We start from the raw sequence: 15,702 nt of genomic DNA, 5'->3' as shown, positions 1-15,702 counted from the left end.
TTTAGAGATAAGGAGTGGAACAGGCCCTACTCGCCCAGTAAGCAGCACTGTTCAGCAATCCAGCTATTTACAATTTACAATGACCTATTAACTGGTACATCTTTGGACAATGGGAGGAAACTGGAACACCTGGAAGAAACCCCATGCACTCATGGGAAGAACAAACAAATGTATTGGGGACGCTGGAACTGATGCCAAACTCTAACAGCTATGCTCCCATGGAACCCCTATCAATCCCCTCCACCCAGATTCTACCACTCACCCCCATCCATGGGGTCATCTACAGTAGCCAATTAACCTACCAACATGTCACATGCACCTTTGTCGTTTCACCCAAAGGAAACCCAAACAGCCACAGGGAGCGTGTAATATCAGTGCAGGGTCTGACTTGGGCACAGATCTCTGGCAGTGAGAGGTGACAGCTTTACTAGCTGTGTCACCATGACACTTGTAACCTGATTGCATTAGGATTCTCATTTGTTACCGCTGGAGGTATGTGACTGTAATAGGTGATCTACCCTCAAGGAAGTCTCTGCTTTGCACAGCTGACATTTGTAGGTCTGAGGGTGGTTTTAAATTTTTCACACGGTAGTAGCAACTTGACTAGAAATCTGTATAAAAGTTTTTCATTCATTGAAAGCAGCCAATATGTAATAAGTGGTATGGGCTCATTGGACAGGAAGTGATCCCGTGCTGTATCTCCCAATAAACAATATCATAAAATCCCTTGCACCTTGGTCATTCTCTCATCTCCCTCTTTCCATTGGGCGAAAGATACAAGAACTTGAGAACACAGGCTCAAGGACTGTTTCTACCCTTCTATCAGAAGACTCTTGAATGGAATTTTTGTACAATACTGATGAACTCTTGATCTCTCAGTCTACTGTGTCATAGACCTTGTACCTTGCCTGCGCTGTACTTTCTCCATAACTGTAACTATATTCCATTTTACTTCAGTATTAAGTAGTTACTTTTGAATTAACACAATGCTGGAGGAACTCAGCAGGTCAGGCAGCGTCTGTGGAAAGCAATATACAGTTGGATTTAGAGCTCAGACTGATATGTTGACTGTTTATTCCTCTCCATAGATGCTGCCTGACCTACTGAGTTCTGCAGCATTTTGTGTGCATGCTACTCTGGATTTCCAGCACTTGCTGAATCTCTTATCTTTATCCTTTAGTATGAAGTGCTTATTTTGCGTTAAGTACTCCCTGTATGAAATGATCTGGATGACATGCAAACACTGTCTCGGTACACATGACAATAATAAACCAATTACTAATTTTGCTGTGATCGTCATCTCTGTTTTCTAGGCAACATCTGTTGGATATGTCAGAAATGGATTCTGGGACTGATGAAAGGAAACACCGGAAAAAGAAAAAGAAGAAGAAGAAGAAACGACATCACGATGACAAAGATGACCATTACCAAAAAGACCATCACCATTCCAGAAAACACCATGGTGTGAAAACAGCAAACACTACAGGTGAACAGGAGAGGTTCTGTGAACCAACCCACAGTGGCTTTTCTGAAGATAAGATACACAGATACAAGCAAACATACGATGATCGATTGCAGCAGAAAGCTAAAGTTGCATATATAGAAAGCAAGCAGAACGGTTCTCACCTCCACACCAGAGGTAGGATACAGTGTTGACGAGTGATCAGTAAATTAGCATTTCTGTTCCAGAGTCATACAGCATGGCACTAGGTCCGTCAGCCCAACTGGCCCATACCAAGTAAGGTGCCCCATCCCATGTTCCAGGATTTGACCCCTTATTTAGGAAAAGATCCAGAGGAAGCTCATGGAATTATTCCAGGACTGAAAGGGTTAACATATAAGGAATATTTGAGTGGAGGTGGAGAGGGTTTCTTATCATTGGGGAGTTTATGATCACAGGACAGCCTCAGAATACAAGGATGTCCCTTTAGAACAGAGATGAGGAATGTTCTCAGTATTTGTTGACTTTTTTATTTGTATTTGCTGTTTATCTTTTACAGTCTTGTGTGTAGTTTTTTTTTTGGTTCTATTTTTCTACCTTGAATGCCCATAAGAAAATGAGTTTCAAGGTAGTATATGGTGAGATATATGTACTCCGATAAAATTACTTTGAACTGATTCCAAAACCTATGACCTCTTCATCCTTTGATAATAAATTTTACTTTGAATTTTGATCCCATCCTTAATTGCATCTGCAGCTAACCCTTTCCACTTCTCCTACCTTTCACCCAATCCAGCAGCCACCATAACGCCTTTCTGGTCCGGAAACTCCACAGATCAGTTTCCTAATCTTATTTTACAGGAGTTTCAGTTTGTAGATCGGCAAGTCTGGTCTGCACTGGGAGCCCACTGTTTCCACTGAGGCTTCTGAGATTTGCATTAATCAATTACAAAAACAGGAAAGATCCAGAACCCCAACTGAACTGCACTGTCAGAAATAGCACCAGCCAAAAAACACATTTCCCCAGGAAATTTGGTTAATTTAAGAGATTTTTCAGTTCAGTTTTCATGCCTTAAACAGCATGGATCAAGATTTCACAGAAATTATGCAGGTTAAAAAGACCTGTTACAATGTGAAAAGTTTAAATTTTGATTAAAAGTCCATTACTTGGCACCAGCTAGTAACATTCACCATGTTCCCTGAACTTTTGCACAATTTATCAGACTATATTAACACACTACCAGTAATCAGAAATATAAATAGACCAGGCTTAACTAATGAGTGAAGAGTCCTATAAATTCTAATTAATTAAATAGCAGTGCCTCTGTTCATGTTTTCAACAGATCACACTAAAGTACAGTACTGTTCAAAAGTCTTCAATGTATGTGTATATATGTATATAGGATTGCCTAGGATGCCTGATTTTTGTACAATACCGCAGTAATTTTATGTATTGCACTGTGCTGCTGCAAAAAATAATTCATGACATACATGGGTGACGATAAACCTGATTCTGATATGGGTCTCTATTGTGGATTGAGAGTGGGAAGGGGGCAGGGAGAGGTGAATCATGATTGGGAAAGGGGGAAGGGAGATAGGTAGAGGGAAGCAGCAGAGAGACATTCTGTAATGATCAATAAACCAATTATTTGGAATCAGATGTCCTTGCCTGGTGTCTCAGGGCTGGGTGTCTGCACATGTCCCACCCCCACAGCAGCACTCCTCTGCCACCTGTCCCACACCCCTCCCATGGTGCTCCACCCTCGGCATTCCCAAATCCTGTGCTCCCACCAGTTTTACAAACTCATACTCTGTTCCACGTTGACAAATGTAGTACGATGCAAAAGTCTTAAGCACCCTGTTATATAGATGTGCCTAAGACTTTTGCACAGTACTGTTTTGGTGAACAGTGGAAGTTATACACTCCTCCCCTCCAACCTGTCCTTCACCATTCCCCATTCCTATTTCCCTCTCACTTTATCTCCATACCTGCCCATCACCTCCTTCTGTTCTTCCCCCTTTATCTCTTCCAGCAACCGACTTCACAGCTCTTTACGTCACCCCTGCCCCCTCCCAGTTTCACATATCACTTACTACCTTGTACTTCTTCTCCGCCACCACCTTCTTACTCTGACTTCTCATCTCTTATTTCCTTATTCCTGATGAAGGATCTCGGCCCAAAATATCAACTGTTTACTCTTTTCCATCAATGCTGCCTGGCCTGCTGAGTTCCTGCAGCATTTTCTGTGTTACTTTGATTTCCAGATCTGAGGATTTTCTCATGTCTGCGAAATGAATCTCAGGTTTGTATATGGTGACACATGTACGTCGATAATAAATTTACTCTGAGCTTTGAGTACAGGCTCAGAGACGTCAAATGCTTTGGGTCAGATCAGGCCAACTCTTAATGCAGTTGACCCTCCTTATCCATGGGGGATTGGTTCTGGGACCCCCGCGGATACCGTAAAACACGGATGCTCAAATCCATTATTTAACCTGTTTCAGTGCAGGTGGACTTTAGGACCCAGGGGAGCTCCGATCTCGCCACCCGCGGCTGCTGCTGAATCCACAGCAGCTTCTGTTCCATTGATGGAAAACAATCGTGATTGAGAATAAGATGGAAGTAATAAAGCGATCGGAAAGAGGTGAAACGCCATCGGTCATTGGAAAAGCGTTAGGCTACAGTCGGTCAATGATCGGAACAATTTTAAAGGATAAAGTGAGAATAATAGTTCTCGATTATGCTATAAGATATGCTGTCCTCGGTTACAGACCTCATTAGAGCCATGTGAAGTGGTGTATGCCTCTGTAGAGCTGACCAGTTCTGTAGTGTTTGGCTACATGACCGAAACCGAAGTATGTCATGGGGTAGAGTCAGGCCAAGCACAAGGAATATTACATTAGCTCGGAGATCAGGTTTGCATCAGCTTCTGCATGGAGCCAGATAGCAGTGACTGAATAAGATAACTTCAGAAAAAATAATCCTGTCAGGTAATGCTTAGAATGACAACACAAAGGTTTTAGATTTTTTTTGTTTGCATGTTAAGGCCTCAGTATCCCCTGCCAACATGTCTGTAACATGCAAAGCGTTTCGTGTCAAGTCAAGTCACTTATTGTCATTTCGACCATAACTGCTGGTACAGTACATAGTAAAAATGAGACAACGTTTTTCAGGACCATGGTGTTACATGACACAGTACAAAAACTAGACAGAACTATGTAAAAAAAACAACAACACAGAGAAAGCCACACTAGACTACAGACCTACACTGGACTGCATAAAGTGCACAAAAACAGTGCAGGCATTACAATAAATAATAAACAGGACAGTAGGGCAAGGTGTCAGTCCAGGCTTCGGGTATTGAGGAGTCTGATAGCTTGGGGGAAGAAACTTACATAGTCTGGTCATGAGAGCCCGAATGCTTCGGAGCCTTTTCCCAGACGGCAGGAGGGAGAAGAGATTGTATGAGGGTTGCATGGGGTCCTTCATAATGCTGTTTCCTTTGCGGATGCAGCGTGTAGTGTAAATGTCCGTGATGGCGGGAAGAGAGACCCTGATGATCTTCTCAGCTGACCTCACTATCCGCTGCAGGGTCTTGCAATCCGAGATGGTGCAATTTCCGAACCAGGCAGTGATGCAGCTGCCCAGGATGCTCTCAATACAACCCCTGTAGAATGTGATGAGGATGGGGGGGTGGGAGATGGACTTTCCTCAGCCTTCGCAAAAAATAGAGACGCTGCTGGGCTTTCTTTGCTATGGAGCTGGTGTTGAGGGACCAGGTGAGATTCTCCACCAGGCAAACACCAAGAAATTTGGTGCTCTTCACGATCTTTACTGAGGAGCCGTCGATGTTCAGCGGGGAGTGGTCGCCCCGTGCCCTCCTGAAATCAACAACCATCTCTTTTGTTTTGTTCACATTCAGAGACAGGTTGTTGGCTCTGCACCAGTCCGTTAGCCGCTGCACCTCCTCTCTGTAAGCTGACTCGTCTTTCTTGCTGATGAGACCCACCACGGTCGTGTCATTGGCGAACTTGATGATGTGGTTCGAGCTGTGTGTTGCAGCACAGTCGTGGGTCAGCAGAGTGAACAACAGTGGACTGAGCACCAAGCCCTGGGGAGCCCCTGTGATGGTGTTGGAGATGCTGCTCCCGATCCGGACATCAAAATTCAATTTGGTTTCTATCTCTTGGATATCCTGGGAAAAGTATTTCAGACCTTATTAAGTAAAAATTGTATTGTGCAATATGATAATGACAAACCTGTGTGACTGAAAGCTGGAGCTGTGAATGAGCTTTGTACTTCAGCCTTGTATGAGATACATCTAGGGTGGGTAGAATCTCATTGGAAAATTTGTTGCTTGTCCCAGTGGGGCTTGTTTTGCCGCCGTTTTGTTACTTGTGTTCTGTGTTGTTCAGCTGAACATTCTGCACATGCTACATTGGCACTGAAATGTGAGGCATGTCCTCCAGCACATACCTGGGTGTGTTGATTGTTAACACAAACAATACATTTCACTGTTAGTTTCAATGTATAAGGTGATCAGGAAGTCTGAATCCAACTATTCTGAACTACTTTAAACTCTTATCAAAACCCTAATATTTGTTCACATACACCAATCATTGTAGTAAATTTCAACAAGATTTAGAATCGGAATCAGGTTTTATATCACTGACATATGTTGTGAAATTTGTTGTTAAATATTCAGATCTAAATTGAAATTTAGTATCTTTGGCGAACATCATGAAGTTTGTGAAATATGTTGTGAACCGCCACTTTTTGCTTATGATTCTTTATCACCATATTACTGCCTTGCAGATGAGCTACTAAACGATCATAATGAAGGTATTAGCAGGCATCTTCTAGACTGTGGATCGATATATGACCATCACAGTGAGTGGTCCAGGAAGAGGTTAGAAAATGGCAGTGATTTCTATAAACATTCAAAACTGGAGAAAGAACACTGTAAGTCAATCAGTACATTACCTTTTAAAATACTTAACTAAAAATCACTTGCTTTTCTGCTTGCATGTCTAGCTATGATTAGGAGAGTTAAATTAGACCTGCACTTCTGAAATCAATAGGTTAAATCCAAAGTACTGCAGGTGCTACAGAATCTGCCACTGAAAAGATTGTTCAAGGTTATGGGCTTGAGGGGTAATGTGCGCTCAGTGACCACTTTATTAAGTACCTCCAGTGGTCTTCTGCTGCTGTAGCCCATCCACTTAAGGGTTCAATGTATTGTGCATTCAGAGATGCTCTTCTGCACATCACTGTTGTAACACGTGGTTATTTGAGTTACTGTCGCCTTCCCGTAGACTTGAATCAGTCTGGCCGTTCTCCTCTGACCTCGCCCATTAACAAGGCATTTTTCCCAGCAGAACTGCCACTCATTGGATGTTTTTTTTATTTTTCACACCATTCTCTGTAAACTCTAGAGACTGTTGCAAATGAAAATCCCAGGAGATGAGCAGTTTCTGAGATACTCAAACCACCCTATCTGGCACCAACAATAATTCCCCAGTCAAAGCCACTTAGATTACATTTCTCCCCCATTCTGGTCTTTGGTCTGGTCAACTGAACCTCTTGACTATGTCTGCATGCTTTTATGCATTGAGTTGCAGTCACATGATTGGCTGATTAGATATTTGCATTGTCGAGCAGCAGTACCTAATAAAGTGGCCACTGAGTGTATGTTGTCAATGCTAGAATACGTAAATAGATTTACCAAAGTAGGAGGTGGCTGGATATGATCACTGGGATAAAGCTTTACAGTACAGGCGAATCAGGTTCAATTCCCACTGCTGCCTGTAAGAATTTTGTACATTCTCCCTGTGAGTGGTAGAAATTACTGGAAGTTAGAGAAGTCACTATTCATCCCTTCAGGTTGGATACTATCCATATAGACTGAGGTACTGCTGCTGTTCCTCATGGTAGTAGAGGCGGCCATGGGCTGACATATTGGAGTGGAATTGAAATGGGTGGCCACTGGGAAAGCCCCCTTTTATGGTTGTTCTGGCCCATTGTGTGTTTAAAATGGCCGTGGTCCCTTTAATGCCTTCTGCACTGTGGGATTAAGTATCCAGCACATTAGCCACTGCAACAAAACAAACAGGCTCAGTGGCACCATGTGTTACATTATGTGCTTGCCAGCAGAAAGCCCGCTTTTAATTTCATCTCCTGCAACTGCCGTCTGTCACCACACTTCCTCCTCCACACCAGCAGCTGCTCGTGGAGTTTCTGCAACAATGAGCTAACAGGTCTGACCAGCTTGTTCTCTCCATGTTGCTGGAATTCACCGGAGAACAGGTGCGACTTGATCTTTGAGTCTCCTCAAGTAACGCCAAGAGGAAGTAGGGAAAATAAACTTTAAAAATTACAATCTGAAACTTAGATTTGAATAATCATTGCAACAATGAGAAAGTTTATTTAATCTCAATTGCAGGACTCTGTGTCAATTTTAGTGGAATTGACTTATTTATCTAATTTATATATACTATATATGGAATCTATAGAGAGTGCAGAAATTTACAAGGATGTTGCCTGGATTGGTGGGGATACCTTATGAGAATAGGTTGAGTGAACTCGGCCTTTTCTCCTTGGAGTGACGGAGGATGAGAGGTGTATAAGATGATGAGGGGCATTGATCATGTGGATATCCAGAAGCTTTTTTTCCGGGGCTGAAATAGCTAACACAGGGGGGCATAATTTCAAAGAACTTGAAAATGGGTTCCGAGGGGATGTCAGGGGTAAGTTTTCCCACGCATCGTGGTGGGTGCGTGGAATGTGGTGCCAGTGGCAGTGGTGGTAGCGGTTAAACTAGGGTCTTCTAAGAGCCTGTAGGTGCATGGAGCTCAGAAGAATAGAGGGCTATGCGCTAGGGAAATTAATGGCCGTTTCTAGAGTAGGTTACATGGTCAGCACAACATTGTGGGCCGAACAACCTGTAATGTGCTGTAGATTTCTATGTTCTGTATTCTACAGATTGGATTCTGGTTAATTGGAACACATCGGGACCAGTGCATTTTGGCCCAATTAAGTGGCTGCCCCAATTAGCCAAAATTTCATGGAAGTAGTTAAAAAGGTATTTTAAAAAAACAAATTACCATTTAACTGAGTAACAGATTCTGTATTTAGATTAAATAATAAATAAATAATAATAATAAAGACGAATCAGTACACTACCAATATTACTACAGTACTATAAAACATTATTTGTTCCTAAAGATTATCAATAGAGATGGTCATCCGGTGTGTGCTGCTGTGTTCTTTTGATTGACTGTAAGTGAACAAAATCAGCGCAGACACCTAGTGTACGTAACAGATTGCCTTCATACAATGCTATCAACAGCTGCATCCTCTAAATCTTCATTGTGATATTCAGCATGATTGTTGATACCTTAAAATTCTTTGTAGCTCCTAACTTATTGAAGTAGTGAAATCATTTCTTTTTGACTCCTGGCTCATTTTGGCATCTCTAAGCCTGAATGCTCGAAACCTCAGTAAGCAAAAGAGTTGGCTTGCTGCTTGTTTCTCGCCTACAGTCAGTGACAAAATCACTGCCTTTTGAACACAAACCCACACAACTGATGATGTTTAAAAATTGTTCACTCTGACCTCTAGTTTCTAACGGTCACACAAGTGTTGCGACTGGTGCTAGTTAGAAACTGTTCAGTAACAGTATAACCCCCAGTAGTGCTGCAAACAGCAATATAGTCGGTAACTTGGCTTGCTGGGGGTCTTGCTTTTTTTATGCAAAGATCCCTGTCACAAGGGTGACCAAGCAACAGGAAGTTTGTGACGAAGGGTCTTGATCTGCAATGTTAGTTGTTTATTCCCCTCCATGGATGCTGCTTGGCCTGCTGAGTTCCGCCAGAGTTTTGTGTGTGAATTGCTTTTCATTGCTGGCACTCAGACTTGAACAGATGTCAGTAAACTTAACCTTGCCCCCATTTGTCAAGCACACACCAAGCATCCAGCTTAATCATCACTGACCCAGGAGGAGGACATCTGCTGGATTAGGGAATTGATTTCACGAATGTTATTTATAACATCCATTTTGTCGAAGAGGTTACCCCTGCTCCATCTTATAGATCTGAGCAAGCATTGGGTTTACTGTCTTCATAACTTGAACTCAAATGTGAGGATACTTCAGGTATGATCTTTAAATACTGACCCTGCTGTTCTAAAACTAAAAGCAATTTAATTGTGATTTCCTTTGACAGTACGAGAGAAGCACTACTCACACAATTACAAGGAATGTTGTCCGATAGAGAGCAGGAGCAACTTTTCTGCTGTTAGTTCTTTTAGGGATTCGACAAGGCGGAAGGTATGTGCACATTATTTTTTGAACAAAATCTTGGTGATTTGATACAGAATAAGACCATAAGAGATAGGAGCAGAAAAAGGCCATTTGGCCCATCGAGTCCACTCCGCCATTCAGTCATGGGCTGATCCAATTATTCCAGTCATCCCCACTCTCCTGCCTTCTCCTCACACCTTTTGATGCCCTGGCTACTCAAGAACCTATCTATCTCTGCCTTAAATGCACCCAGTGACTTGGCTTCCACAGCTGCTCCTGGCAACAAATTCCACTCTTCGATTAAAGGAATTTCTCCACACCTCTGTTCTGATTGGACATCCTTCAATCCTGAAGTCGTGCCCTCTTGTCCTAGAATCCCCTATCATGGGTAATAACTTTGCCGTATCTAATCTGTTCAGGCCTTTTAACATTCAGAATGTTTCTATGAGATCCCCTTCATTCTCCTGAACTCCAGGGAATACAGCCCAAGAACTGCCAGACGTTCCTCTTATGGTAATCTTTTCATTCCTGGAATCATTCTCGTATATCTTCTTTGAACCCTCTCCAATGTCAATATATCATTTCTAAAATAAGGAGCCCAAAACTGCACACAACACTCCAAGTGTCTCTTGGGTGCCTTATAGAGCATCAACATCACATCCCGGCTCTTATATTCTATACTTCTAGAAACGAATGCCTACATTGCGTTCACCTTTTCACCACCAACTCAACCTAGAGGTTAACCTTTAGGGTATCCTGCACAAGGGCTCCCAAGTCCCTTTACATCTCTGCATTTTGAATTCTCTCCCCATCTAAATAATAATCTGCCTGCTTATTTCTTCCCCCAAAGTGCATGATCATACACTTTCCAACATTGTATTTCATTTACCACTTCCTTGCCCATTCCCCTAAGTCTCTCCGCAGGCTCTGTTTCCTCAACACCACCCGCTCCTCCAACTATCTTTGTATCATCAGCAAATTTAGCCACAAATCCATTAAGCCTATAGTCCATTGACACACATCATAAAAAGCAGAAGTACCAACACCAACCCCTGTGGTAACTGGCAGACAGTGCACCGCCTCTTCTCTCATAGCTCCCCAACTCACGATCGGTGCACCAGAATGGTATGGTATTTCTATTAAAGCTACAACACAGAACAGTACAGCACAAGAACAGGCCCTTCAGCCTGTGACATTCTGCCAAATAATTAAACTCCTAACTAAAATAGTTAAAATCCATATCCTTATATCCTCTGAGCAACACATTGGATTTCCAGCATCTCCAGATATTCTCTTGTTTGCTCCTTGTTTTCTCTGCACTTTCATGCATGTATCTAAACACAAAGAAGACTGCAGGTGCTGGAAATCCGAAGTAACACACACAAAATGCTGGAGGAACTTAGCAGATCAGGCAGCATCCGTGGAAATGAATAGATACTTGACATTACGGCCAAATGAAGAATGGTCTCAGCCCGAAATGTCAACTATCTATTCATTTCCGTAGATGCTTCCTCGCCTACTGAGTTACTCCAGCATTTTATGCGTGTTGCGTGCACCTACCTACCTCCACCACCCTGGCAACACATTCCAAGCACCTGCCACTTCCTGTGTAAAGAAGGAAAATACTCATCCCATTTAGCTCCTTAGAATTTCCACCTCTAAATAATGCCCTCTAGTGTTGGACATTTCAACCCTCAGGAAAAGATGCCAGTTGTCTATTCTACCTGTGCCTCTCGTAATCTTATAAACCTCTATCAGATCTCCCCTCAGCCTTGGCCGTTCTAGAGAAAACAATATATGTTTGTCCAGCCTCTCCTTATAGCACATGCCTTCTAGTCCTGGTGTACCCCTTCTGCACCCTCTCCAAAGCCTCAGCATCTTTCCTGTAGTGGGTGGACCTAATCAATGAATGAACCTAATCAGAGCATTAACAGGCTGCACCACAACTTCCTGACTTATGCCTCAATTAATAATGCAAGCAAGTCGTACGCCTTATTTACCACTCTATCAACATGTGCAGCCACTGTCAGGGAACTCTGGTCTTCAACCCAAGATCCTTCAGTACATCAACACTGGTGTCTTGTGTCACTGTGTAATGCCTTTTTAAAAATTTCATCTCCATCTGCCACAGAAAACAATTATATCTATGTAAACGAGGGTGAGGCATACTGTTGTCGTACAGTGTACCATCCTGGAGTTATGAACAGTGGGAGATCCATCTATCCTTTAATCAGTTTCAGTAATTTCTATCGCCATTACGTTTACCTGGATGCCCTTACTGAATAATATACAGTTACTGTTTCCAGTAGTGAGAGAGTCTAGGACCTGTGGATACAGCCTCCAAATACAAGGACATCTCAACAGAGTTGAGGAATTTCTTTAGCCAGGGAGAATTCATTGCCATGGGCAGCTGTGGAAGCCAAGTCATTGGGTATATTTAAAGTGATGGTTGATGGGTTCTTGATTAGTAAGGATGTCAAAGATTACAGCAATAAGGCAGGAGAACGGGTTGTGAAGGACAGTAAATCAGACATGGTGGAGCAAACTTGATGAGCCAGATGGCTTAATTCTGCTCCTATGTCTTATGGCTATATGCCACAAAAACAGGTCCTTCAACCCAATACATCCATGCCTACCTAAGCGACTCAATAGCCTGCGTTTGGCCCATATCCCTCAAAACTTTTCCTATCCCTATATCTGTACAAATGTCTTAAGTGTTTTGCAATTGTATCTGCTTCTGTCACACTCTCTGACAAATTGTCATTACTCTGACAACTCTGTTGTGTGTGGGGGGAGGGGCATGCACTCCAAATTCCCTCTAGATACTTGCCCCCGCTACTTAAATCTAAATCTCTAGTTTCAGACTAGCAACTGTGTATCCTCTCTACCCCTTGTGAATCTAGACATCTCCAATTTCAGTCCATGGCCTCAAAGTTGCTGCGCAAGTTGATAGGGTTGCTAAGAAGCCGTTAGGTGTGTTGGCCTTCGTCAGTCAAGAGATTGCGTTCTGGTCACCTGGAAGCTTTAGAGACGTGCAGAGATTTACCACGATGCTGCATGGATTGGAGAGCATATCTAATGAGCAAGCTGGAGCAATGGAGGGTAAGAGGTGACTGGGTGGAGGTGTACAAGATGATAGGAAGCAAATAGAGAGGATCTCAGGGCTAATTAGAGAGCATGATTTTATGGCGATTGGGGAAGATGGGGGGGGGGGTTGTCAGAGTTGGGCACTATTTTTTACACAGAATAGTGAGCTTGTGGAGCACCCTGCCAGGATGGTGGTAGAGCAGATACACCAGGGACATTTAAGAAACTCTTAGATGGGCACATGGATAATAGAAATTTGGAGACACCAGGGACATTTAAGAAACTCTTAGACGGGCACATGGATGATAGAAATTTGGATGGTTATGTAGGAGGGAGAGGTTAGATTGATCTCAGTCTTGTCTAAGAGTTCGGCACAACATTGTGGGCCAAAGGGTTTGTACTGTGCTATGTTCTAGCAATGGATAGAATCTTTCCTCTGGTAGAAATGTCAATGAATGGTGGAGCAGCATGGCTTAACTCCGCTCCTGTGTCCTTATGGTCTTGCTGATTAATGTGTAAAGGCGATGTGAGGGGCAAGTTTTTCACACGGTGTGTGCTTGGTGCCTCGAATGAGTTACCAGGGGCAGTAGTGGAAGCAGGCTGTTTGGATAGGCACATGAATATGAGGGGGATTGAGGAATATGGATAAAGCACAGGGAGGGGACAGTTAGTATAAAATAACATATAGATTGGGCTGTTCTGACAGTATTGTTGTATGTAACCTATGACTGAGTATTAAAGTCCTCTACCAGAGCAAGTCTTCTGTTCTCCATCAGTGACATTACTCAGTAGCCTAAAGCAGACTTTGCCTGAGAAATAACTTGAAGCATAAACTTTGGGAAATAAATAATACTCAATTTTATTGTCACTCAACCATACTTATGATGATGATTGCTTCTTCGCATGCGAAGATCAGGAAGGAAGAACAGTCCTCAGGAGTGAAGACTTCCTGCCTGCACCGCGTAGGATTATAGTGAGAATTGGTGCACGCAGACCGGTCCACTGGACATTACACAATGGCACAATGATCTGTGACCACAAGGCTGTAGGCTGAGTATCGGAGTTTTTCTTCAACAAGACAGGCTGCCTGGCAAGGCTAACGAGTCCCATCTGTCTGGAAAACAGCATTCCTCAGTGACCAGGGCAAAGTTATTTTCCACAGTAGGGGAGTCTAGGACAAGAGGGCATGACTTCAGGATTGAAGGACGTCCATTTAGAACAGAGATGTGGAGAAATTACTTTAGTCAGAATGTGGTAAATCTGTGGAATTTGTTGCCATGAGTGTCTATGGAGGCCAAGGAGAGACAATGGCAGATGCTTCACTTTCCTGAAGTGAGCAGGGCATCCAGCCCAGGACTCACATCGTCCCCGTGCACGTACACGTGTGTACAAGTAAAGAAACCAGCATTGCTCAGTGACCAACACAGCACATATATCGTACAGCATGTAAAATAATACTAACAGATTATAGTAAAACTATTCTGAAGATGTACAAGTTGACATATAGTTAAATATATGTCAGTATTACTATTACTGGTGCTCTGATAAATAAAATGTACTGGGAGGTAGCAGGGTACTGAGAAGTTTCTCTGTTTGGGAAAGAAGCTGCTACCTAGCATAACTGTCTTACACTGCGGTACTGTTTGCCAGACAGGGGGAGGACAAACAGATTGTGGGACGGGTGGGAGAGGTCCTTGATTGTGCTGAGGGATCTGCGAATGCGGTTCTCCCAGTATATTGAAAACACAGTGTTGTTTTAGGTTTGTACATATGTATGAGAAGATGGAAACTTTATGGCCACAGGGACGGAACGTACAGACTGCTTGGCTCTTTGCATTTTGTGCCTTGCCTTAAGTAATGCTGTGGTTAGACCACTCCCTAGCTTGCTAGCTGCCTACATTCTGGGTTGGTTACCTCACCAGCAAGGCTGTCGTGCCTTTTTTAGCTGGTATCGGTCACACGTCCATTGAATCATAGAGTGATCCTCTCAGTGTACAACTACTTAAAAGTATTTTATAAGTTCATGCAACAGCTGTACGTGCCATTGTGACTTGTGTTTTTTTCTTTACAGGCCGATGAAAAGCGATGTGAAGAGCAGAAAGCTCAATAGAAGTTTCCAGAAGGGAAACTTTAATACAGGTTGGTGTTTGATAGATGCACAGGAACGCAAGTGGGGTTTTAAAAGCTTCTCCAATTCATACAATCTCCATGTTCAAGAGTAATTCCATGCTTTCAAAACTTAGAATGCTAACAGTGACCTGTTGCAGAAATGTATTTATAAACACAAGAGATTCTGCCGATTCTGGAAATCAGAGCAACACAAACAAAATGCTGGAGAAACTCAGCAGGTCGGTCAGCACCAATGGATGGGAATAAACAGTTGATGTTTCAGGCCAAGACCCTTCATAAGGACTGGAAAGGAAGGGGATAGAAGCCAGAATAAAAAGGAGTGGGTCGTGGAGGATGAATACAAACTGGCTGGAGACGGGTGAAACCAGATGAGGGGCAAGTTGGGGGAATGAAGGAAGGATCTAGGAGATGTCGGGTGGAAGAGGTAAAGGGCTGAAGAAGGAATCTGATAGAGCAGAGTGGACCATGGGGGAAAGGGAAGGAGGAGAGTCACCGCCACAGAGAGGTGATAGGCATGTGAAGCAAAGGGATGGGGGTTAAGAGGGGATCTGGAATGGAAAAGGAGAGAAATTACCAGAAGCTAGAGAAATTGATGTTCATGCCAACAGCTTGGAGGCTACCAAGATGGAATATGAGCTGTTGCTCCTCCAACCTGAGAGTCACCTCATTTTGACAGCAAAGGGCATGGACTGGCATATCGGAATGGGAAGTCCCATTTTAAACATATCTAATGGTGTCTTGAAA

The 15,702-nt window shown here is 43.1% G+C and overlaps 1 protein-coding gene across 5 annotated transcripts in view; it reads left to right on the top strand.

The window, feature by feature from the left end:
- usp42 (ubiquitin specific peptidase 42) overlaps nt 1-15,702 on the top strand; it is a 90,295-nt gene that overhangs the window by 65,106 nt on the left and 9,487 nt on the right. For 4 of the 5 annotated variants that reach the window (XM_059978988.1, XM_059978989.1, XM_059978992.1 and 1 more), the window contains 4 exons: nt 1,314-1,639; nt 6,258-6,404; nt 9,665-9,768; nt 14,900-14,967. In XM_059978988.1, the coding sequence (XP_059834971.1) occupies nt 1,314-1,639; nt 6,258-6,404; nt 9,665-9,768; nt 14,900-14,938 (616 nt within the window). In that variant the 3' untranslated portion in view covers nt 14,939-14,967. The remainder of the gene's footprint in view (nt 1-1,313; nt 1,640-6,257; nt 6,405-9,664; nt 9,769-14,899; nt 14,968-15,702) is intronic. The other variant, XM_059978991.1, reaches the window with a different exon arrangement.

This window comes from Hypanus sabinus, chromosome 9 (genome assembly GCF_030144855.1).
Source record: "Hypanus sabinus isolate sHypSab1 chromosome 9, sHypSab1.hap1, whole genome shotgun sequence".
Classification (NCBI taxonomy): Eukaryota; Metazoa; Chordata; class Chondrichthyes; order Myliobatiformes; family Dasyatidae; genus Hypanus; species Hypanus sabinus.
This window is presented reverse-complemented; position numbering and strand designations above follow the sequence as displayed.